Here is a 26,953-nt window from a genome sequence, read left to right as displayed (position 1 = left end):
CAACAGAAGAATTAAAGTAATTCACCACATTTTTTTTTATTATTTAGAGTAAAAACCTGTAGATTATTCTGATTTGGAAAATGATATATGTTCAGTGTTTTGACTGCTAGCCATGAATGCTCTCCCGGAGTTAAAATTCAAGGCAAGGTGGGCTTTAAAACAAATCTTATATATTTTATATCAGAAATACTTGTGGTAAATGGTCTCCACTAATGTTGCGCTTTTTTTCACCGAGTTACACACACACACTCTCACACTGGTGGCAGCAGAACTGCAATGCAAGGCGCTAACTACGCCATTAGGAGCAACTGAGCCACAGCCACAGAAAAAGTAGAAAAAAAAAACTTTTTTCTTACCAGCCATTTTAAACCTGTAATATTCATTGATAATTCAAGTATTAAGTTACTCGCCAAATATTTTGATAACAGGCTTGAATCAAAAGCCATGTCTCTTGTGACTGTTGTTCATATTTAAATATCATCCCCTTCCGAAACTAATTGTCATTTTTTGCTCAGTTTTTTGTGATTTTTGGAAAACTTGAAAAAATTGGGCGATTTTTTCGCCCATTGGGCGACTTGGGCGATTATTTCAAGAGGGCGACAATATATATTCTACATTCTCTAGTCACACACTCACATATATAAATATACATATGTGTATGTGAGTGTATACAGTATATAAACACACATACATATATTCAGATACATATATATATATGTATATATTGTGGCCCTGTCCTCAGCTGATCCAGGGTGCACCCAGCACCCCCACGATCCTGAGTGCAGGATAAGCAGAATGGATATATATATCATATTTCCTTGACATTTCTTTACTTTTGCATATTTGCAGATTTTTTTTCAAGGGTTTTGGGAAACACTGATATTTCCTGATTAAACATCTGATTAATTGATTAATGGGGGAAATAATGGACAGATTCATCAGTGATGAAAGTCACCAAGGCCTGCAACCACACAGAGCTAATTTCATGAAATTCTGAAAACTGCTCAGTTCTTGTTGCTCCAAAACCACCCATGAATACATTTGTGTATTTGTCATTTGTGCGGTGCATTTTTTTTTCCAGAAAGTCAGGAATAGTTCAGGGCACGCAGCTTCAGGTGCTGCTTTACAAGCCAACCATTGTTGGATTTCAAATGCACATTTTTCTCACCAGTGTCATGTATCTAAGTGTCCATATGCAGGGTCGTGCATACTCTGCTTCCTTAATCCCTAGAAATCATTTTCATAACATTTAAAGCGGTCTGCCACTAGATTTTCCACTTCAAAATTTTTATGACACCATCTGTCAACAGCTCTGCGTTGGGAAAAAAAATCTGCATTGTTTCAGTGGCGTATTGAATGAATCAAATTCATATCTTTCTGTTTAGATGTTTTAGGAACCAACGATAACTCTGTGCTGCTCCACATAGATAAAGAATGCTGATTATTGTCTCATAGATGTTTACATTTGTGTCTTTACAGAGCTTTTTTTTTTGTTAGCTTTTCATCTTGAAACAGGCTTAATGGAAGAGGAAAAACATCAAGAACTGGATCCAGGCAGAATGTTGCTGACCTTTTCAGAGTATTTTCAATTAGGGCTGCTACCCAAGAATATATCCTATATATGTGTGTGCACATAGACCCACGCACACATAGATATATATATATACAGAATATGTTTTTGAGTTATTCAAATAAGTGGTTTAACTACTCCCAAGTTACGTACTTAGTTGAGTTTTGTTGAGCCTTTTTAGCAATATTCTAAGCCATAGAGATCAATAAAGACATTTAAGGTAGGTGTGTTTCATGCGGTTGCCTGTCAGTGGCCTTACTCTCCCAAGCTTGGCTCGTGGCATAGTCAATGTAGGCGGTTGCTTTTGGTACGAAATGTTAGAAGTGTGCCAAAGAAAAAAAAAGGAATCATCCATCTGGTTAAAAGCTTTTTGGCTGCCTTTTAGATTGCGATCATCGGCGTATTGCGTCCCCTGAACTGTCATAAAAATTTGTCAACACTGCGTCTATCAGGTCACGACACTAATCAGGGCAAAATATGCATATATTATTTTCATCCGACAGTTTCTCAGTCTACTTTACAAGTTGCAATTATAAATACAAACAAAACTGACAAAGTTCTTGATGGGTCTTCCCATAGGCGTCCGTGACATAATAGCAAGGGGGAATGTTATTTGCACATTTGATAATAGCAGAACAAAAAACAAAATGCATAAATCATTTACTTGGGCAGTTGTTCGCACTACTGCCTCACTGCAAAGGGGTTCAGTTTCCAACAGGGGACTTTTCTGTGTGGAGTTTGCATTTTTTCCCAGTATCTGCTTGAGTTACATTTGCGTTCTCCAATTTCTTTTGATAGTCGAAAAACATGCAGTTGATTCATCAGAGGCCCTAAATTGCGCAGATTTATGAATGAAAGAGTGAAGGGTTGTTTGTCTCTATGTCTGGCCCTGTGATCGACCAGCCAACCGGTCCAGGGTGAATCTTGCTTTTGCCTCCCTGCAGGATGAATAGTATATATAATGAATGAATGAATGAAGAATCATTCACTGTATCTTTCAACGGACTTTTGCTCATCACATGCAAATTCTTTTGCATATTTTTATGACGCTTTTTAATCTAGACTTTTTTGGCTAATCCAAAAAAAGTATGAGCATAAGGCAATCAAGTTTTGGGGCGAGTTGGGGGTAGCAACCAAACAATTTCCCTGGTGGCTACTTTATCTTCTAAACTGTGAGCGCACCAAAGAGGTCTGCAGTGCATATCAACCACCTGCTGTCAACACCTGAATACATCATGTCCTTGTATTACGGCTTTCAGCGGCATGTTGTCCATTCAGAAAGCACCCCCTTTTCGCTTCCATTTACATCCTAAATGGTCCTATTATCACCTCATTAGTACCAACCAAGGATAAAATAGCTTTTTCGAATAAGTTAAATAAAAAAAAACTGACCAGTTCACACTTTGTGACCGACATGTAGGTTAGCCGAGTCTCCATAAAAAATGATGTCTCGCCAAATATCTTAAGGTATTGAGGGCCATGTAACTGGAATAATAGCCTCCATTCTCTGTGGTTGTCTTGAAAGTGCAATTCATCAGATCGTCGTGTGCATCTATAAAAGCGCCAGTGCACAACAAAAGCAAGCAACACTTGCTGCCTCACCACTTTTTACTGTGCAGAACACAATGTTTTAAATGCAAGTTTGGTCTCCCTCAGGTGAAGTGACCATAGTGACCAATGACCTTTAACCAAATTACTGCAGCGACTGGCCAAAGCAATGATGTAATCAAATGTCTCACGCAGTCCCAAAGTTCATTTTGATCTGGACTGAGGGTCTTCGGGTCCAGACCGTAGACTGGGGAAGATTTTAAAGTTGCAATTTTGGCTTGAATCAGATTTAAAGTCCGAAAATTCCAATCAGAGTGCATTACATTGAGTTAATCCATTGTAATGGATGAGTGGGCAGTTATCAAGCCTTTGGTTTTAACAACTCTTTCGCAGAGGCCATCGCCTCCCAGTCTCTGTGTGATCGTGCTTTCATAAAAAGTTTGGCAACATCTGCTCCGGGAAAGCAGCTGCTTGGATGCTGTCAGACCTTCATTGTGACTGTTTACATTTAAACACTCCTTTTAGCAAGAAGGACATACTTTCCCTTTAAACTGTATTCCCACTGACTGCTGTTGACGTCGATAAATAACTATTATTCTGTTATCAGGTCTGATTAATAGTCCATTTAGCATGTGAATATATCAACCTCCACCCTATTTATATTTGTAGATGAGTAGAAAGTTGTAAGATTCTGCGGTTTTACTCAGGTTTAAGACTGAAACTGGTGAGCTCAGCCAGCCTGTTGTGGCATCTCCGTGGGAGCCGGCCAAACACGGGTCATCCTTTCACTCCAAGCCCTCCTAGGATTCATTTTCTGACTCCCTCTCGTCCTATTTTTCTTGTCCAACAATCAACCTCCCAAGTCAGAAATGCAGTGTCAGGCACATACATACGGTATGTGCCATAAATCAGTACTTTTGTTGCTAAGCAACTAGAAGGCAAAGGATTTCATTATAAGAGTAAATCTCTTAGTGTTATGCAGTTGTCTCGGCTGTGAGATGTGGCAGGTTGTGTTGGAGGAACACCTCCCTCCCTCTCCCAGTCTGTGCATATCATTACTAGTCCAAACAAGGAGCTTTCAGTGCATTGTTCGTAGATGGAAGTGGATAATCAGTTTCCTCTTTTTTCTTTCCTAATCTTGGTCTGTTTTCCCTCTATAGGGCGTTCTCTGCCTCCTTCTATTCTGTCCCTGTAGCTATCGTGCGTAATCGCCCATGTTTGTTGTTCTGCGTTCCCATTCATATCAATGACACTTGTCATTTGTGAGGCTTTGATACATAATAGTTATCTGTCTGGTGTGTAGTAAGATTTGGTTTTGTTATTTTTGTTTTTTGATAATGTTTTTTTTGTACAGGGGAGATGATTCTCAAAGGAGGGGTTAAATCTACTGATAGAGGTTCGACAAATCAACAAGACTTTACGCCTTAAAAATGGATGGTGATATTTTGATGCTCATCTCATGTACAACTGCCTGGCCGTCCTATATATTTGACTGAAATATTGAAATCCAAGTACTTTTTTATTCAGCTAAAATGTGTCGTAACACTATTTCATATTTGGTAAATATTGAAAAGTTTATGGTCTAGCACAGCGATCTTCAACAGTTATCAGGTCAAGACCCGAAACTGATTGAGAGATGGAGCAAGGATCCCCTCCTATAGATAGATTGTATAAAATTGTGTTTTATATTAAACTGAGCCCCGTACCATGTACCAGTGCTTTTGGCTTGTGAGTGAACTTGCATCCAGCTTGAGAGAGCTCCTAAACCATGCTGAATGTGTGCATTTCTGACCGAACGATCACATCATCCGCCTCCATTTTTCCGTTCGCTGCAACAATATGTTTGGCATTTAAATTTGTCGAAAAAAAAAAAAACCATTTAAAGCCAATTGTCTAATCCACCACCGTTAACAACCCTTCTCCCCATCCCCGGTTCTGTGTGGATTTTGCATGTGTTCCCTCCGTCCGTGTGGTTTTTCTGGAGTCCCGCGGTTTCCCCTTACAGTTGAAAAAACATGCAATCGATTCATCGGAGGGACTGCATCGTATAGTGTTTTGTTTCTATTTGTGGGCCCATGAGCGACTGGCGAGGTCTAGGGTGAACTGTACCTCTCACCCACTGACAGCTGGCATAGGCTCCAGCCACCCGTGGCACTAAGCGGTATAGATCATGAATGACTGATAACAAAATTCCCATTATGATACTCTCATGACTTCTATCGCAATTCGGTAACTGTCAGAATTAAAAAAAAAGTCAACGCAATATTATTATTATTCAGTGTTCAGAGCTTGGAGGTTGTTTTGTGCAAAAGCACTGATGATGCCCTTCTTAAGCAGTTAGCATGTGCTTGACATTGGCCTCGTGCTCAGATGTGTTTTATTCATTTTTGGATGATTTATTTGAGGCCATGTGAAAAGGGAGGTTGTGTGCAGCTCGAGTGTTCTGAGTGTATCCTGGCACTGAGTCAGTGTCCTTAGATGTGTCAGGTGCACCGGGGAAGGGGGAGTGGGTGGGTGTGGAGGGTACAGAGTCACTCTCGTGGTGCCTGTGAGTGCTGTCTGAAAATGCTGTAATTATGAGAGGAGAGCACATTATCGACGAGAGGTAGTTACACGTTACAAAGGTACATCGGTTCTCGTAAAGTATTTCACAAATATGCAATTTTTGTTCCCCATTTCTGAAAACAAGCCGGCCCTTAGCTACATGATTCAATAAAAAAGAGCCATAAATCTGATGTGGTTAGTGTCAGTTTCATTTTGTTTGCAGACAGGAGAGCTTTAACACATGACACCCTGCACTCCCAAATGGACTTAAAGAGCCAAAGCACTGGAAGACCCCATGATTTATTCAACATCAAGACCCTTAAGCTTTTGACAGGAGTCTCAGAGCTTGGCATTTAGCTTGTCGATCGTTTTAAAGAGACTTTGTCTATCCCTTTTTGTGTTTGTTTAATTGGCTGTGTAATTAGTTCATGAAGCATCAGCTATTGTGTTGCATAATATAAGTGTGAGCTAACAGGTCGCAAATGTTAAACATCTTGATGGTGCCAGAGCCTTTTGGCATTTTACCTCAAAACCAGAGATAGACTGAATGATTTCAAAGTCTGTGAGTATGCTTGGAGTTGTTTTGATATTACAGGATTCAATTGGTTTAAACAGAAAAAAAAACAACCATGTAGTACTGTCTTCTTTTAGCAGTACAGATTTTCTTTTTAATCATAACATTAATAATGAGATTATTTTGACAGTTCAATATCAGTCAATATCAGAATACCAGGATTTGCCCAGTGTTGTTTGGGCATTAACATTTGTATTTAATTTCACTGTACTTAATATCTACATTGTACTATTTTATTTTATTTTATTTTATTTTATTTTATTTTATTCAACATTTTCCAAAACATCCCAATTCTACCTCTTTGCAATAGGACATTTAATATGCTTTAACATTGATTCTGTTGGATGGCCACTGGATTTTAGCATGAAACTGATTTAATTTTCAACTGTAATTTATTATCTGCCTGATATCTTTCTGACATTAAGCTGATGCCAGACTAACTGCTTGTTAGAGACTTTTCAACAATATCATACTGCATGCAGCACGGCTGTGATAACATTTTAATGCTACTTTTATGGCAAATGTCAGAGTCATATTAATTTAAAATAGAACAAAAAAAATACCCCCCCATTTATCAATATTAGAATATCTTACTCCAAAATATCTGTATCGGCTCCAAAAATCAAGCATTGGTCCGGATATTAGCACCATATTCTCTCTCATTTACTGTGTAATTCATATATTATTCAAAACAGCATTAATGTCCTCTTTTGAATTCAAGTTGTCCGCCAGACTGAGCTTAGTCCTTTGTTATTTGCCGTTAACTCAGTATCAAAAAATAATGACATTTATTCCAGCTGTCATTCACCGAACAAAAGGACAAGCTTTTAAAGCCAAATCTGGTGCATATTTGAGATGGATCGTGTCTCTTCCTACAGCTGAGGGGCCATCGATCAGTCACAAGGGCTTGGATATATCTGGACATTTTTCCACTGCCGGGAGCTGGCTGCTTTCATTATTAATACGATTCTTATTCATATATTTTTCAATAATTTATACACCATTGGAGAAATTGTGTCATGAGGCACATGTTCTCTTCTAATTTAATGTGGTCTCCTTTTGAGAAATGATTAGGGTTGATCAATGCCCCCCTGTGTCAGGAAGACTAGATTAAGGCAAGATACCAGAAATCTAAATTTGGAGGCTGAGACTATCCGTCAAAATGTTAAAATGAGATAAGTGGTTGTAGTTACTGCTTCTGTTCTTCTCGCTGCTGCTCTCCTGAAAAAAACGACCTCTATTTCCATTCAGTCAAAATAACATTCCAATATACATTGTATGAAATGGTGACGCTAAATGATATCAATGGATTATTTATACGCACACATATACATACATACATATATGTGTGCGTGTGCATTTATTTATTTAGTTGTAGTGAATCAAAATCTACATTACTTTTGCTTATCAATTTAGTCATCTTTTCTTTAAATCTCCTTATAAATCTGTAGTAATTGCAACATCATTTCAGAAAAAGCATGTACACACTATGTTGTGTGTGTGAGTGACCTTTAGATCAAATCAAACCCCTGACCGGCTAATTGGACAGCAGTCAGTCATGAATGACTAGCCGTTCAACTCTGACCTTTGCCTGTTTTCAGCGAGGTTGTGAGATGTGCTCCGAGATGAAAACTCAATTCCAATTAAAAACACTTGACTGCTATTGCTCCCTCGAACACGACACAAACCCGGCTGTTGTGTTCCGCTTGCATGCTTTTGGAATTGCTTAAAGTCCAGGTATATATTTAGTTTCATTTTGCTTCGTTGCCTCTGGATAGAGTTCATACAATGACAGGATATGGAGTTTCTCCCAAATGCAAGTGTTCTATATTGCCTAAAGAAAAAAATGTAAAGAAAAGGCAAAGCGTATTGGTCCCGATTAGAATCGATATTGGTTGACCTCTATGGCAACAGGGCTTTTACCAAGCCTTTGAGAACGGCTCCTCAGAAGAACTATAAACACGTTCATATGAACTACAGTATATCACGTCCTTTATGGTGCATGGGACCGCAGGCTCTTCAAATAACACGGCTATTACTTCTAGTTTACTGCTGCGGAGTCGCAAGCTATCCACCGTATTAGCTTTATAGAGTCAAAGATGACCCTGGTTCAGCAGGTAGCTGAATGGCAAAGGGAACATCATTTTCTTCCTCCGTGCGTCTCTAAAATAAACAGCACCGAATACTCACTCATTTTTTTGGCTGTTAGATCTGAATTCGATTTTCGATTTTAATAAGGTAAATAGATATAGGAAAAGAATAATAAGCAGTTAGGTCCTCAGTTACTGTCGCATTGTGAGTGTAATCAAATATAGATGCTCATATATACTAATATCATATTAGTATATATGAGGGTACATCAGCTGGAGTATGGGACCACTTCTATTTTACTCGGAAAGCACGTCAAATGTTTGTGATTATATTTGCATTTCAGTTGGAAAATGAGATTTTGATTTCGTGATTTGGGTGATAAGTATGTTTCATTTTTTCAAAAAAAAAACATTTTTCCTTATCACATGCTGCCTCATTTTTAAATTAAACTGATATTTCATTGACATTCATTAAATTTTTGAGGTTACATTTTTTTTTCTGTTCATTGTCAGATGTGTAGTTTTTAATTGATGGCTGAATATTAAGCAGGTTTGAAAGTGATGCATCATATTACTTTACAATTTTTTTTTTTATTGTATGCTGAGTTGGAAGGAACAGTTTTCTGTGATTGTTTTTGAACTGCAGTCTGGCAGAATTTCATATTCCCATAGGTTGCTTGAAGTTTGCTGGACTCTGGCCACCACCTCTGAAAATTACTTGATTCTGTTGCCCTGATTTATTATTGTCAAAAGAGAAATAAATATAGACGTCCCAGAGTGAACAGTAAATATAAAGCAATATGCATTATATTTTTCAAGAGGCAAATTTACTTTTGTATTTATGTTTATGTTTTTATTTACTGTGCATAATTTATGTTTGTTTCCATTCCTCCTAAATCTACTTCAAATGTTTATAACCAGAATATCTTACCATGAGGCTGCCGCATCCTCTTCAGTTCCACAGTGATTGATGGAGTAGTTGAAGCACAACATATGTTGGATGGTCGCATGTCAGGAGTTCTTAGAAGCCGCCATATCTCAGGGTCACATATTTGTCAGCTCTGCGTTTTGAGAATGTGGCATGTTGTGATCTTGCATATAAATAACATGACAAAAGAAGACTGCCCATAAAATCAGAACGCTTTTCGCCGTGAGCCGTTCTTTGCCCTTTGAACGTGCAAACTGAGTGAGTTGGCCGAAGAGCCGGAGAAAGGACCGAGAAGGCGATGCCACGCGGTATTAGAAAATGGGTATTGTGGGATGTCAGTGTTGATGTGTTGGTTTGCAACTTGCTAGGACTTTTGTCAGGGAGCATGGCTGACCTCTACATCCTGTCTCAATTTCCTGCTCTGTGAATCATGCAAGTCCCAGCAGGTGGACAGACAGACAGAAAGACAGACAGCCCACTCAGTAGAGCAGAACCACCGGGAGCTCGGTGGCTGCCATGGATACACTCCTGGAGTCTTTTCGCCGCTCTCATTCAGTGTGTTTACTCTATGTGTGTGTGTGTGTGTGAACACATACTTGTGCCCCTGCATATTTTGGAAATGTTTAACTTGTCCAGAAAATAGAGGACATCTCTCCCACACTTGTAAAAAATAAAAATAATAACACAATTAGATATTCCCATTCTCTTATATCATATACCGGTATAGACTGCTTTGGCTTTATGTTTATAAACCACATGGCGATTGAGAGCTAGGATATTACTGCTGAATTCTGCAAGTTTCAAAGATATTGAGACCCGAATATGCACCATATTTTATCTGCTTTTGTCTGCATCTTTTTAATTCTTCTAGGATGCCCATCGGATCACAACAGGTGATGGCATCAAGAGAACGGACAAGGACGACGGCGCGGCCAGCGAGGTGGGCTGGATGACCTCGGTCAAAGACTGGGCCGGGGTCATGATATCAGCTCAGACACTGACAGGCAGAGTCCTGGTAAGTTACGCGTTTACGTATGACTTTCCTTTTTCGGTTTGACATATCAAGCTTCTTTAGCGTAAATGGAGGAAAACTATCAGATGTCAACGGTGACAGGTGACGTGGCCATGGCAACCAAGCGATGGTGCTGACCCATCAATGCCGTTATCTGTTCCTGAGGATGAATAAACAAGCAAAACATTTTTATTAAAAAAATCCAGACACCTTGCTGTGGAAACACTCGCCCTCAACGATTGCGCTTCTGATTGTTCCTTGTACTGCGTTTTGCTTTTCGAATACATAAATACACTGCAAATGACACATCTTGCTAGTTTATCCCTCAGAGAGGAACACAGATATTTCAAAACAATGCTGGCAGACTAAAGAAGAGTAAATTAAACAACGTATTAAGGTCAAACACTCCATAATACCCCTCGACAATGGAGAAATAGGTCCAGGGGGCCTGAAGATGAGAGGGGAGGGACATGCAAAGCTTACCAGATGTATTTGGTCAACTGAAGGGGTTGCCATGGCGCCTGGTAGACAACAGATGCTATTATGACCAAATCATCTTTATACTGAACAACAGGATTAAATGAAGACACGAGATTATCCGATCGGGTTTCGTGTTCCACCCGATGACGGGGCATTCAGTCGAAGACAGGCGATCGCGAGATGAACAAACTCAGCCTCGGTATGATGGAGATTATGCTATATTTTTGTCAGTTTGACACTCAGCAAGACTGCTTGATGATATTGCCATAAGTGCTTGGCAACAGAAGAGAAGGGCTGAGGACTGATGTAATGAGTGAAAGTGCCATGCCAAGGTTTGCTGCAGTGCTTGGGGCTTGATCCCACTCTCACCCACCCCTTAAATGATGCGGTGCAGGGGCTGTCATTGGCTCAGCGTGTGGTGGATTTTAATCTTGAATCCTGAGAAGCCTATACTCAGTCTCATAGCTTGACGAAAAAATCAACATGCGCTACCGACGGCGCCGGAAAGATGAGAGCGCCTAAGGTTTTTTTTTTTTTTTTTTAGTCGCGGCTTGTTATGAACACCATCTCTTTCACTGGTGGTGAAAACTAATTGTGAGAGTCCTTGCTGAATTAAACAACGCTTTTCTCTGCTATAGCTTCATCCTCATTGTTCTGAATAATATTTTACTCGAAGGCAGTTTCTACATTTGTCATTTTCATTGAACATCTGGTTGTAAAACGTTCCCGTCTGAGACTTACTCCTTTATTACGCCTGGTCTGAAAGGGAATCTATGGCTGAAAATGTGTATTCACTGTATAGTAAGATAGGAAAGAGTCAACAGTTTCTCATATTGTGAAATATAAAATATTCATATTATTTGTATATACATATCAACATTTCATATGTATATACATACTGACATTTTTTTTTCTTGCAGCACTGTAAAAGCTATGCCTGAAACAATGGGATCTTTTTTTTTTTTTTTTTTAGCATTTAACATCTGACGTGTGAAGCCTTGAAGCTCCACAATAAGGTGCTTTGTACCAGGATTCAAGTCCACCCTCAAGTTTTGATTCAATGTGGCACGAATTTTCCATCTCCTTCCAAGTGTCTTGTGCAACACTGATGACTCAGGCTGAATCCAGGTTTCCCCCCCAGGCATAATTCATTAGTCCTCGCTGAACACGGTTACCAGTGACAGTTAGCGGCGACAGCAATGCATTACTAACAGGAGGAGCAACGTCAGTCTGCTGCTATTTTGTGTTTCCTTGTTTTTTCCACTTTGAACCACCAACGCTCTACTCAAACATATTTGTGTGTGCAGCTGAAGTGCTCTGTCTCAATGATGGCTTGACACACTGCTGTTGTCGGTGCTCGTCTGTAACCATAGCAACCGCAGCTTACCTAAACACAGCAGATGCGTGTTCTCTATGTCAGCCTGTTAAGGGGCACATTAAAGCTTATTTCCTGGCAGTTTGAGAGAGAATTTTAGAGCAGAGTAAGAGCATTGGGCCGGCTCAAATGAAAGACCGGGAGTGTTTGTGCGTGCGTGTCCTTTCATGCATTCACGGTATCGGCCTGTGGAGGAGGATTCTGCTTTCCTACACCTTCAGTGACTTTTTTTTTTTTCAAATCTGAATAATTCTATTTTTTTCAAGCGGCGTAATTGATGCTTTATTTGAACTCGGAGTCCTTGTTAAAAAAAGCCTTGTCGAGGATGGATCTGTAGTTTTCCTTGGACAGGAAGCAGGAGAAACGCGAGCTCATCTACACATTTGAATTCCAGTGAAATGCATATCACTTCATTAAATTTACCAATTAGATCTGTTTGAATTATTAGATGAGCTGCAGTGCAAGTGAAAGGGGAGAATAAATCTTGAACATTTAAGACCAATGAGATGGATTATGCATAAGACTGCAGTATTTTTAATCCATATTAGAAATATGGATCTCTGAAGGACGTTCTCCGATGTCTCTGCCCGCTCGATTGTTTATAGTCGAAAGCGTCGCGTACAACAACATGAAAGGAAAAGAGAAACAAAAACAGACCTATAAGCTACCGATGATACAAAAACAAGAGAGCTAAGTAACTTGATTGTCTGTACACAATAAAATGAAGCGTATTATAAATACTTACCCCCACCAAATTTTGCAGCAGGAGGCCAAACTTGGAATCACATGGCCTCCGAGACCCGCCATGTGATCGGCAGATCCGATCTTACCTTTAAGCTATCAACTTTCGGAGATCTTTTGCATCTGTAAACACAATTCGACATTCAACGCCACTGAGGGAGGTTATCGATCTAACCTTACCATTATGGAGGCTTTTCACCGAGGATCAATCGATAAAGATAAAATTGATTTGTATTTTGAAAGCTGGAGTTTTATGATTCAGTTTGTCTCAACCATCTTAGTGTGATGTATTTTTCAACAGATCTTCCATATTGCCCTGTGCACCCCGTTTCAGGTTCACCTTAAGTGTTCGCCTCTTCTGGTGAATGCGGAGGGATAAACAATCGCCAACTGGCCTGTGGAATGACCACAGGCCCAATGTTCATTTGCCCGGCTGGGCTTACATCTCAACGGATTGAAAAGGATCAAACATCACCTTCAGGGCCATTTTATTTTTGAAGGAGAATCCTTCAATCCTTTGCAGAGATCCTTCAGTCTACAAAGGTATATTTGCCGCAGACTAGTGCATCGGTCCTGGTCTCAGAAAACGAAATCCACAAAATTCTAAAGGTAAAGGCTTTTTGTTTACTGTCTAGTTTCAGGTCAGCAATGGACTACATGCAAAGCCGCTCCCTGGTTAGGGACACAGAAGGATCCCGTCTGTCAGTTTATGCATTATTACATCCCCTCGCATTGTTTGATGTAGGACAACCACCCACCCCCTCACCAAAAATATCATCACGGTCCTGTTTACTCCCATTAAAACAGTCAACTAAAGAAAGTGGCTGCATCTTTGTTGCCGTATGAAAGAAACTCAATTGCTCCACTAATATGTTATTTTTCTATTTCCTGTTGAGTCACTCTTCCACTGCGATGACGATCTGCAAGTAATTGCAGGATGGGAAATGTGTTAGAGTGGAGCCAGGTTTGAGAACTGTGAAGGAAATTGTGATTTTCTTTTAAAGGATAGGACCCTGCTGACTGACATTTAGCTTCTGTGAGTATAGTAATGTAGCTCTAGTGGCTGGGATGGCACAAAGCTGTTACTCTGGCAAGAGAAAGTTTCTATTCATGGAAGCAGGGCATTGTCCTTTGCTATAATTCAATTTTTGGTCTTTACCACCTTGCCTCAAGTGCAGTCACAGGTTGAATACACTCAATGAAATAGTCTCACAATCCATTCTCTCTGAGTGTGTAGTGGTAAACTTTAACCATTTGTTGAGCCAAAACTTGCACTAATGTCTGGAAAATCAGTGATTTACTGGGACCTAATGATTTTAAATGCTTTCCTGTAAAGTATCATCGGAAACAACTTTATTGTCCATCAGACAAATTATACATGTAAATTCCCCAATCACCAGACTAATAAGGGTGTATCAGACTTATCTTGACTATTACCTAGCTCTTTTATGTTAACATAAATATAAATATGATATAGAGGTGATCTGATAAGGTTAATTGCATTTTTTTTTATAACGGGAGCAACTATCTTACTAGCTTTAGCACAATTGAATGCAAGTAATCAGAAACACCAGTTGATTGAAATCAATCAGAAAAAAAGCCCCAAAAATGTATTTCAAATGTCTTTTTTCAAAATCTTGTGCTTCCACTGCCCTTGAAACTGGATTACATCTTGCAAGACTGAGGGTTCAGTGTGGTTCCCACGGATGCTTTGGCATGCTGGCAGCGAGAGTTTGGGCTTCTACATTTGGTTAGATTAATAAATATTTTGGTGTTTAGTCTAGCTTATACCTGGGCACTTTATTGCCTTTTTTGCTTTTTTTTGCTTTTTTATCTGGCCCGCCAAACTATTTTCCTTGAATATTTTAACAAGTATTTTCAATCAATATTGAATTTAGAAACTCCTTATATTTTCCTGTTGTTTAATTTTGTACGGATGATTCCATGCAGAATAATGTCGGTACATTTATATGATCTTAAATAGTTTTAAAGTTGAAATAAAATCCCCTTAAATTTAAATATTTAAATTGCAATTTTCATTTTCTTCAATTTACATAATACCTAGTTGGCCCGTGCATACAAATTAAATACACAATGTGGCCCCCTGCCCAAAATAATTCCCCACCCCTGGTCCAGCTGCAGGTGCTGTGTTAGGGTTAACCCAAACCTCAGAGCTACACTTAATAGCGTACAAAATGCTCTCTGCAGATTTAGTGCGTCATGTCTCAACTCTCTGGGGTTAACATATCAAGATCGCTCTGTTGAATGACGGGCTGAGGGTGTTGTCTTGATGCAGGTAGCGTCAAGGGGAGACAGCAGGTCTGAATGAAATTATAGGTGGGCCGAAGGGTATTTTCATCAGGCGGACAAAAGCCTCTCCTCCGCTTAGTGGCATGACGAGCATCGAGTGCACAGGAAAGCTTTTTCTCTGATGAGAGTGGAAAAAAAAGAGAGACGGGGGGGTAGAAAGAGCAAATGTCATTCCGGTGACCCGCTTCCTCCTCCTGGAAGCAGCAGAAATGTTAAAAGGGCCAAAGTGATGGGACTGCAAATATTTTAAATGATGGCAAATAGCATCCCTTTATTTCCACACACATTTTCATCTTGCGTTGGACTCGTGATGAAAGCGCCCGAATGGAATTTTTTATGGCGCGCGCCCCCTTTCTCGACATACCCAGTTGATTCTTGGCTTCAGATTTGAACGTTCGCTCTGTGTGTAACAGATACGGCTCCATAGCGCTCGTGGCCTTGTGGCAGAGACAGAAGCTGTTTGCCACCTGTGGGCTCTGGTGCCGTCGAGATCGTGTGTGACTTTCACTGCGACGGAGTGAACAGCGTGGTAGCGTCATTCAGCTTTCTGTTTGCCTCAAGTCTGACACTATTTTTGGGTGACAGCAGCTGTCAGGAATGTTTGTCATTTTGTCAAGAGCCTCCAGAAGGAAACAATGCCGTGTGAGACAAAAGTTATTCCGTTCCTTCTCTGTACCTCTGTACCTTTAAATAAACAACATCTTCAGTCATATCCGCCTGTAATTAAGCCTTAAAATATCTCTCCCCACCTCCACAAATTATATTATTATTATTACAAATTATTAAAAAGATATTGCTTTAATGTTCAAACTGCCAAAAGTATGCGGAAACTTCATCCAATTCTTATACTTTTGAGTAAAAACTTGCAAAACAAATGAGATCCCTGTGAATTACTGGATTTTAGCATTCGCTGCTAGCAAATGGAAAGTTACTTGTCTCCCCCCTTAAAAAAGAAATGAAACCACATTATTCATTACTTGGTACCATTATAATATAATATTTTAGTACTCCCCTGACGGGGAAACTGCCAAAACTTAATTTTGGATTTTACATTTATGAATGGAGTACGATTTAAATTATGCAAGCTCACAGCAGCAGGTTGAGGCACCAATGGGTGAGTTTGAGGTCAGAGAAAAGGTGTGGGCAGGAGCAAGGAAACGGCGATCCCTTCCAATGGACCTGGAACTAAATATACTGCTCAAAAGAATAAAGGGAACACTTGAACAACACAATGTAACTCCAAGTCAATCACACTTCTGCGAAATCATAGTGTCCACTCAGGAAGCAACACAGATTCATTTTGACTTGTTTTAAGGACATTACATCAAAGTTGGATCAGCCTGGAGTTTGTTTTTACACTTTAATTTTGAGTGTGATTCCTAATCCAGACCTCCATGGGTTGATACAATTGATTTCCATTGATCATTTTTGTGTGATTTTGTTGTCAGCACATTCAACTGTGTAAAGAGCAAAGTATTTCATAAGAATATTTCATTCATTTAGATCTAGGATGTGTTTTTTAAGTGTTCCCTTTATTTTTTTGAGCAGTGTAGTACAGTCAAGTCACAGGATCACAAACACTGGGCACAAAAATTTGCAGGCCTACATACATAGCCCGAGTGAGTTTCAATCAACTGTTTCAAGAGAATTGGCTTAACGGCCATTCGATCACTGCTTCCGAAATTGCATGAAACACTTAAACTATCATTTAAGTGTTTCCAGCACGGAGACACAGTGTGGAGTTTGCATGCATTGGTTTCCTCCAGTTTCCTCCCGCAGTCCAAAAAACATTTTAGGTCGATCAGAGACCGTAACTTGCCCAGATGTGTGAATCCAGGGTGTGTGCCGCGTCTCGCACCACGTGCAGGATGAGCGTAAATGAATAAATACTGGGGTGAATATCTATTTAACAGCACCCATGGTTGTTCGGCACACCAAGCAGTAATACAAATAACCTCAAAGAGCAGTGTGAAGGATTTAGAGGGATCCTCTGGAGGAGACTGAATAGCTTAGAACTTTTTTATCCCCATAGGCAGCCAATACAAGAGCTTTGCAAAGGATTTCCCGGGTGAGCTCTTACCTTTACAATTAACTGTCAGTCAACATTGTACACACTGATACTTTTAGTGTAATAAAACTTAACGTTAGCATGCAGTATGGGAGATACAAGCCTTAATGATTTACAGAGGGTTTTTTGTTTCGCTAATCCCTAATGAGACAACTGCAGTTGACAAATTATAAACTCCAATTTTTATTTTGCTGTTTTTCAGCTTGTGAGGGACTATTAATGATTTATCCCTCTGACCTCTGGTTAACCCGATAGATGCTGCGCATCTCACTGAGTTGCCAGCGTGGCTGATGAGTCTGTCTTGTTTTCAGTTGCCCAGATCGACCCTGTTGTGTGATCGGTCCCCCATTAGAATTTCTTTCTCATTTTTTCTTTTTCTGGCAGAGTAAATATCTTTTTAATTGAACATCAGGAGGACTGATTTAAAACTCAATGTCTTCATGCTGATATAACCAAACTACTACATGTAAACATGTTCGGATGGCAGATGTGATGATCACAGTTTAGCATGAATAAGTGATGGCGTGTCATAGGAGAAGTATCATTATTAGACAACATCACAGAACAAATGTGTTTCGAGTAATATGCTTTTCCTTGGATAATCTACCTAGCAGTAGTTAATGATAAGGAATTGCTATCTCAAATGCAGCCGCTTCGGAATTAATTGAAAAAATCATGGCACTCGCAGCTGTATCGGCGTTTGAATTTTATTGCGGTCATCAACTTCCTCTCATTTGGAAAAAAAAACTATTTTGGAACCAGACACCTGGCGTGTTTTGTGTCTGGCTCCATCACCATTGGCAAGTCCAGTTTCATTAATTCACATCACACTGGAAGAAGATGAATATTTGGAGGATAATGGACATTTGTGTAAACCAGTCACACAAAAGCTCTGAACATTTATCTCTTGGTTTAAGTGAATAATTGCAATCAAATTATGTCTGACTCTAGAATTTACATTCCATCTTGTTCATTAATCACCGGTAGTTATTCTCAACAACATGCCTCTGCAGACCTTCCTGCCGCTGAGCTCACTCCCCAGGCATCCTGCATCCCCTCGACCCTCAAAAATACACGGGGCTGCTACTGTTACAGTATGTCCAGCATTTCCAGATACAGATCGTGATTTGCATTTTAACACGTGTGAGGAATTTCCAGTCCCATTGTGCGGGGTTTCTTTCTCAGTAAAAAAACAAAACAAAACAAAACAAAACAAAGAAAAAAACCCCTCCTCTCTGAAGCGGTGCTGCCATAGAGGTGAGTCATGGCTTGCACTCCAATCAAGTCCTATACATAGGAGAAGTGACACACTTTGACTTATTATTGTTTTATTTAAATATTGGTCATTTGTTATTTGTTCCACTCTGCTTGGTCTTAATGAATCGTGGCGTAATATTTCAACTGAGTCAGACAGTAAGAGGCTGTGGGGTGGGGGGACGACATCCACCGTCTCCCGCCCTAAGCTCTTTACACCTCGCCGTGAGAGCGCTTGGGCCGCATCCAGTAAGGCTTAAATCAGGGCTAAGCCAATGTAGGATTTGAAGTTCCATGCGGCATTGGTTTACAGCGGTTCTTAATAAACGGGAAAACAATTTAAGTATTTTAAGAGAACTTCTAATGAGAAAAGATTTTAGGGTCGATCCAATGGCGCCAACATTATATTGATAAAAAAAAAAAAAAAAAAGTCCCAAGTAAGCGCTGCATGATGCTTGACCCTGAATGTTCAAAGATAGCCGCATTGTTTTCACAGCTCAGCGGGAACATTGTCAGTGTTCATAAGATCAGTAGCCATACACTGACCTGTGTCAAAACAAATTGGAGGTCAGGTTTCAAGCTGCTGGTAGTTACAGTGATGTAAATACAACATGAGACACTACTGTGTACTTGTGAAGAGCTGCCAGGGCTTTAACGCCGGGTTCAGTTTCTAGGTACTTTAACCCTCATGACTTTTTACATATTTTCAAAGTGCATCTCAATCTCCCTCCCCAAATATTTAATATTTTTATTTTATATGAACAGCCGTAACCAGTCTGTGCATTTCATCAGTGCTTAGTATCAGTTTGTCTTGCTTGCTTTTCTTGTTTATTTGCTTGGCTGTGTGTCATCCTGCAGGCTTTAGCCGGCTCCGTGCGCTGCTGTTTGAACACTGAATGCTCAGTCAGATGAAACATCATTGACCGCAGCCTTACCTGTGCGCTACAGCGTTTACTTCCAAGAGACCGGGCAGAAGATGGTTCCTTTCCTTGGTCAAAATCAATTAACAGAGAGACAGGTCTTATTAGGATTAACAGGACTCATAGTCATTGATTTCTGATGATATATCTTTGACACAAACAAGCTCATCACAGTGGCCAACTTCCCCAAATCATTTTAGTTTCTATAACTTAAAAAAAAGCATGTAATTTGCAAAGTGTGTTTTTTTCAGAAGTTAAATCCCCCTCACTGGGGAAACTGTATCTTTTGTTTTTAAATTTACAAAGTTAATTTTCCCTTTACTATTACTCCTGATAACTTGATGATAAACTTGAATTGCATCTCAGAAAATAATCAGTACAGTTATAGTTTCTTCCAGTAGCATAGACACTAAACACACTGCTGGACACTACTGTGACGACGCCGTGCTATAAACAGAATAACTCCCTGCAACCCATGCAGCCACAGCTGCAAGGCCACCGGGCGCTTCTAGCGATGCCTGCTGGGTGGAGCGACCTCGGCTGCTGGGTTTCCACTGGAAAATAAAGCGAGGGATTATTTACCGTGAGCTGCCCCTTCTCTCGGACAGAGCTGAGAGCCACGGTGCTGAACTGAGCCAGGGTTAACCTCATGTAAACAGTCTGCTCTCAGGGTATACCGATGCTAGACGGCATCTGCTTTAGATGGTCGCGACGCACAAATGTAGATGGACTGTGACATTTCAATCTTGTCTTTTGCAGGATGAACCGAAATTATCCTCTTTATGAGAAGTATCTGAAAACGATGGGCAAAAGCAAGAGACAGGGTCAGCGTCACACATTTACATAAGGAAACGGACTGTTTAATGACACCTTTTACAATAATATTTCACACAGTCCATTCAAGCCATTAATTGAATTCTTAGCACTACAGAATGTTATTAGAACATGTAGACATGAATTGAAAAATATACAACATGAGATCTATAGCTACAGTTAGGCCCAGAAATATTCGGACAATGACGCAATCTTCAATATTTGGGCTCTGCATGCCATCACATTGGATTTGAAATGAAACAACTACAATGGACTTGAAGTACAGACTTTAAGGTTTAATTCAAGGGGTTGAGGAAAAATGATTAAACACGTAGGAATTGCAGCTATTGTTATACAATCGCTCCTCATTTCAGGGGCTCAAAAGTAATCGGATAAATAACATAACCTGAAGTAAAATGTTACTTTTCAATATTTTGTTGAGAAACATTTGCAAGCAATGACTGCCTGAAGTCTTGAACCCATGGACGTCACCAAACGCCGGGTTTCCTTTTTTGTGATGCTTTGCCAAGTCTTTACTGCAGCCGTCCTCAGTTGTTGCTTGTTTGTGGGTCTTCCTGCCTTGAGTTTTGTCTTGAGCAAATAAAAGGCATGCTCCTTGGGGTTGAGCTCTGGCGATTGACTCGGTCGTTGCAGAATATTCTACTTCTTTGCTTTAAAAAACTCCTGGGTTGCTTTTGCAGTATTTTCTGGATCATTGTCCGTCTGTGCTGTGAATCGCATTCCAATCAACTTTGCTGCATTTGGCTAAATCGTTGCAGAAAGTATATCTCGATACACTTCAGAATTCATCCGGCTGCTTCTGTCTTTTGTCACATCAATAAACACAAGGGATTCAGTGCCACTGGAAGCCATGCATGCCCGTGCCGTCACACACTGCCTCCATCATGTTTTACAAGAGCTCTTCCAATTCTTCTCTAAACTCTCTTCTTCCCATCATTCTGGTACAGGTTGATCTTCTGTCCAAAGAATGCTTTTCCAAAACTGGTCTGGCTTGTTCAGTTGTTTTTTTTTTTTTTTTTTTTTTTTTGGCAAAGTCAATCCTGGCCTTTCTATTTTTGAGGCTGATAAATGGTTTGCACCTTGTGGTGAATCCTGTGTATTTACTCTCATGAAATCTCCTCTTAGATACTGATACACTGACTTCCTGGAGAGTGTTCTTCACTTGAGTGAAGGGGTTTTTCTTCACCGTGGAAAGGATTCCGCGATCATCCACCACTGTTGTCGCCTGTGGACATCCAGGCCTTTTTGAGTTCCTAAGCTCACAAGTGCGCATTTTTTTTCTCAGAATGTACCAAACTGTTGATATGGCCACTCCTAACATTTCTGCTATCTCTCTGATGGATTTCTTCTTGTTTTCCAGCCTCAGGATGGTCTGTTTCCTCTCCACTGAGAGCTCCTTTGACTGCATGTTGTGTGTTCACAGTAACAAATACAAACACCACACCTGGAATCGACTCCAGACCTTTTCACTGCTTAATTGTTGACAGGTTACCGAGGGAAGAGCCCACGCAGCCTGTTATTTTTTTTTGCAGCAATCGTCCAATTACTTTTGGTCCCTGAAAAAACAAGGCGGCTCTGTATTAAAGAGCTGTAATTCCTAAACCCTTGCTTCTATTTGGATGTCAATACTCTCAAATTGCATCAGAAAGTCTGCACTTTAAGCCTGCATTGATTAAATAATTTTATCCTGAATATGTAAACAGCTAAAATAACAAAACTTGTGTCACTGTCCAAATATTTCTGGGCCTAACTGTATATTACACTTCATTATACTCAGGTTTCAAAGATTATTTAATACAATTTTAATTTAATATACATATAAGTATTAGTAGATTGAGAGGGAGTTTATTTTCATAAAGTGTTCATAATTGGAGCTCGCAGCGGTGAGCTATTTGATATTCTTTTACAAATAACCTTGAATTTGTAGGATTAACGTGTACTTTCTGTTATAAAAGTCTTCCTTTCAGCCCAGTTCTGCAGCAGCAAACCCATTATCCATTGATAACCAGATATTTCCCAGTAACAACTCCGCCATAGATCTTTATAAAAATAAGACAAACTGCTCAGCTATAGTCTACATGTATCCATATAGATACTATCCAGCTATGCTATCACACTGTGGGATTTCAATAATAAAAAATGTTGTCAATCTAAATATAAATATCCATAAAATGTAGCCGATTTTGAAGAAAAAAAAAGGAGGACTAATCAGTGCCACTGCATCAGATTTAATTTATTTTAAGGATTTAAATGCACTAAGCCCTTATCTTCAAGTCAAATTAAACTTCTTCTCATCGTGATGGGGGTATATTTGATGTTTTTCATCTATTTAATAATTGAAGGATGACTCTTTTCCCGTATGTATCGGTATTATATATTTTATTTTGTATATTCCTCTCCTCCCCGATAAAGGATTACTGATAATTGGTTAAAGGCTTTTTTCAATTCTCAAACGTGACAATTGCTCAGGCAACAAACCCACACCACAGGGACCTGTCCTAATTTGTAAAACAATCTTTGAGTTGCCATCGTAAATGTTTAATCTGAACAGAAAAGGTCGCTCACCTCCAGTTTCAAACGGGGTTTCGATGCGGTCATATCAGCGCTGGTAATCCGAGAGTCGCCGAAGTGGCTCCACTTATTTCACATGCATGGCTAGAACTGCAACCTGATTGCAGCCACCTGCCATTAACGCTTACAAAGAAATATAGTTTTTAATAAATGCACAGTGTGCTGTATGTGATGCACAGCAGGCAGGATATTTTATATATATATAAAACACAGCTTTCTATATTGCATGTACTGTATTATTCCCATTTCCCTTGTTAAATCTGTTTGCGTTTGTCACTCTGCTGTGTGTTCTGATGCACACACTGCTGTGCAGTACGGATATTAGGTTTGGAGTTATTCAGGAAATGCGAGTGACTGTACAGACCCTGTGGACTCTTCCCCTGGCGAACCACAAACCTCAGGAGCACACTGCTTATTGCTAACAACAACAGCCATTTTCCGTAGTGGTACTCGACACACAATTCACTTCAGTGCACGACCGTGCAATGAGTTTTTTTAAGGGGACACGTTATTCTTAAGGGGAGAAATACTCACCTGGCATAGCTGTACTTTTGATCGGTCTGGTCTTAGAAATAGAGGGGAGGGGACTACAACCCAGGGCAAAATTATACTTGAATCCCATAGATTCAGAGGTTTGCTTTATACAATCAAACTTAACATTACATATTACATGTTGTAATTTCTAAATTGGGTGCACATAATGTGAACCTTCTTATCAAGATGAAGCGTTCCCATTTCTCATTAACATTTCCCTACTCTTATCATTTAATCTTTAAAAACATAAAATCCTTGGAACAAGTTTATAATCTAGTTGAAGAGATTTATAATTTGAAGATGGAATTTTTTAATGACGAACAACATGCCAGCAAAGCATTACAGTGGAGAGAAGTTAGTGCCTCAAGTATGTTGACAGGCGTTCAAGCATCCAATACATGGCCACTGATGCATACCCACCCCTGAAGAGACGGAAATGCATTTTGTCTGGCAACGTGGACTCCTAGGACTTTGGATTTTCCATGCTTGCTGTGTCTAAGTCCCTCATGTACGATGTGGTTGTCTCTTGCTGACGTTATATTTTCTGCCCTCCGTCCCTTTGCAAATTGCTGTAATACATAGATTCTTTGCAACAGTGCCTGGGACATTGTCAGCTTCCAAGCGGAGATGGAAAAAGAATGAGCAACAAGAACGCTTAAAGTTTGTTGCTTGGTTAATTTCATTGATTCATTGATTTACAGGTGAGATTAGAAACATTGCACCCATTAAATGGCATTTCATGTATTTTATTCCCCAGCTGGGAACAGCTAACATGGAAACGGACCGCTACCGCTGAAAAAATCGAACGTCTGCAACACAGCCTGATGTTCACAGACAGATTTCTAAGCACTTCGACTAAAGCCTTGGCAATTTGTTTTAGTTTGAGTGTATTTGATGTTTGAGAGTATTTCACCCCCCTTCAAGGAGCTTCTTCAGTCCTGAGTAGAAGAAGGGAACTCCCGGGTATTTAGCCCCCATGGGGTTAGTTTTAAGGTCACGGATACTGATTGTCTTGTGCTTTTACTTGCAAAGAATGTACTTGGAGTTGTGAGAGTCTTGTATAAACTGAAGATGTTGTTTACATACTGCAGTTGACGGCAATGATAATCAACTCTTTAACAGCGGAGCGCTATTACAACCTTTTAATGGAACTCAGACTTGTGTATGCAACAAGACGCTGATCTAGAAGTCACAGCTTCAAGTAAACTATCAATTCCATTAATGTGATTCAGGCAATCAAGAAGAGCGCCGGTCTTAGACAGCAGTTTGACATAGTGGCCAAGTCATTTAATAACACGTTCACAAGATGATGTTAGTGAGACCCATGTCTTACATCTTGTTCTGCAAAGTTCTGTGAATACATTTATGTCCTGAACCCACGAGGCACAAGTTTTCATGTTTTTTTTTTTTTTTTTCCTGTCAACGCAGAAAACTCACTTGTTCTTAACTTAACTTGCTTATAATGGGCAAAATTGAAACTGAGATTAACAGTGTAGTCGTTACTTGGATAAAAGGTCAAACATCCACAGGTTAACAAAACGCATTTTCCCTTGATTTGGTCCTCTTTCTCTCACTGTGACCTGAGTGGCAGAGCCTGTAGAGATTTATTTACTGGCAATGTGCTTAATATGCCTCGAACTGCTGATGCTGATGACCCCAAATGGTGAGGTAGAAGCTACATGCCTCTCCACCAAAGCCCTTATTGATCCAGAAACCCCCAATGTGATTTTTTTTTCATTATTTTCTTCTCCCAAGCAACTGGCTATTCTTCTAAATATTCCCTTTTCTCCTCAGCCTGCTCTTTGTTGCTGTTTCATTGGGCTAAATTCAAAGATAGAATCCTTCGCTGTGCTTGTATTTGAAGCGTCAACAGCCTGCAGCAAAATCCCCAGTACTGTTGCTTCTTTTATTTTAACTTTGATTTTCTTAGGACTAACATCAAACAGGAATCCACAAATTGCAGTCAACTTTCAAAAAAGAAGATGAAGCTGATATCTGAGATTGCACACAGGGATTTCCTCTATAGCTAACATAAATAGATAATTTAACATACACTTAAAACGCTTAAAACTCTCATCACAAGCCTCAACCACTGTCATGGCAAATTCCTGGCTATAAAAACATCCCCAAATGGTCCATTTGTAGTTTTGTCAAAAATACTTGTTAATTAGAAAAAAAAATTCTAATAGACTGTGATTTATTCAGGGGGATGTTTTGTAGCAATATTGTCATTTCTATGAAGATGTAATTTCACAGTTGTTAATGACATCAGTGATCATTCGCATCAGGGATCTGGTTGGCAGTCATATCCACGATGAAAATACATTTGAGCAATAAATGAGAAATAACTACAAAAGGCCTGTTTAGCCATTTATTCATTGGCATCTAGTAAGCAGCCCCACTTTTCAATTTTAGCTAAAGGGGTTTTAATCAGTTGAGTTGTATGAGTATAATTGGACAATATTTTATGTTTACGAATCATAATTAGGTTTGTTACTTTATTCATTTTATGTATCTGATTCAATTTGGAAAATCCAGCCTGTTTTACGTACTTAGAGGCGGACATCAAGTGTAACTTGGAAAACTTAATTAAACCATATTTCATCCGACAAAACATAAAAATAAGAGAGCGGAATCCGCTAAGATATCGGTGACTCGGTTATCTATAGTATATATTTTCTGTTATGATGCTTCAAGCACCTGAACACATGATTGGCTTCGCAAGTCTCCCTGTTTTTCCTGGGCTAAAGAGTGAAACGCTGTGTTTTGTATTGCAGTGAACTGACTTGAAAAAATTACTTTCTTAATTTGTTTCCCCCGAGGTTACACCCAGTCATGGTGCAATTGTGTTAATTTGAGTAAATTAACCAATTGCTTAATTTGATGATGATTAGAGTTTGCATTAGTATCCTTTATGTAATATATTTTTTTTTTGTGCTGTGGTTTGATCTTGTTTGAGATTGGTTTTAGAGGACATTTCCATCAATTTCCTTCCCCAAATGGCACTCCGCAAAAGTTTAAATACTTTACCTGGAGTTTTAACATACTTTGAACTCCACTGAGGAGCTCATAATCCTTGGGCTTACTCCCCCTCACAGTGACAAAAACCTTTTTCCACGCTGTCACGCTGTCTGTCGGTCACTCTGCTGCTATTGCAGAGTCTAGTCCTCGATAAACCAATTCAAAAGGTAAAGGAAAGACTCTGGAATGGTTCCCTGATCCCACTTCTTGCAAACTCCGTGTCCTTCAAGTCTCATCTCAGTCATGAATCAGTCAGTCAATAGAGGCTGCGACCAAAATGCACGCAGGAGGCTATTTTCTTTAACCGCAGTAACGTCCTGAGATGATATCATGGTAAAAGCTATAGATTTCTATTAGATCCGACACATTCGTATATCTCCAAACAGAATGGTCACCGAAGCTTTCCGGGCTAATACTGTAAAAATTAACGCCGACAACCCACGTTTAATCTCCCATTGACTCTAACTATTTGTATGTAGTTGGATTTGAATTGATCGCCACAATTAATGATTTGTCCTTTTCTTCTTTTCCTTTCAGCTGTGCCATTTAGGGGTCGCCACAGCCAATCATTTGCCTCCA

At 39.6% G+C, this 26,953-nt stretch overlaps 1 protein-coding gene across 3 annotated transcripts in view; it reads left to right on the top strand.

Moving 5' to 3' along the window:
• LOC147215182 (calcium-activated potassium channel subunit alpha-1a-like) overlaps window positions 1-26,953 on the top strand; it is an 88,309-nt gene that overhangs the window by 1,798 nt on the left and 59,558 nt on the right. For all 3 annotated transcript variants that reach the window (XM_086139849.1, XM_086139850.1, XM_086139851.1), the window contains exon 2: window positions 10,126-10,269. In XM_086139849.1, the coding sequence (XP_085995975.1) occupies window positions 10,126-10,269 (144 nt within the window). The remainder of the gene's footprint in view (window positions 1-10,125; window positions 10,270-26,953) is intronic.

The sequence above is a fragment of the Fistularia commersonii genome, chromosome 32, assembly GCF_037954325.1.
Source record: "Fistularia commersonii isolate RoL2024-O1a breed Wild chromosome 32, RoL_Fcom_v1.0, whole genome shotgun sequence".
NCBI classification, from domain to species: domain Eukaryota; kingdom Metazoa; phylum Chordata; class Actinopteri; order Syngnathiformes; family Fistulariidae; genus Fistularia; species Fistularia commersonii.
The sequence above is the reverse complement of the archived record's forward strand: the minus strand, read 5'-3'. Positions and strand labels throughout refer to the sequence as shown.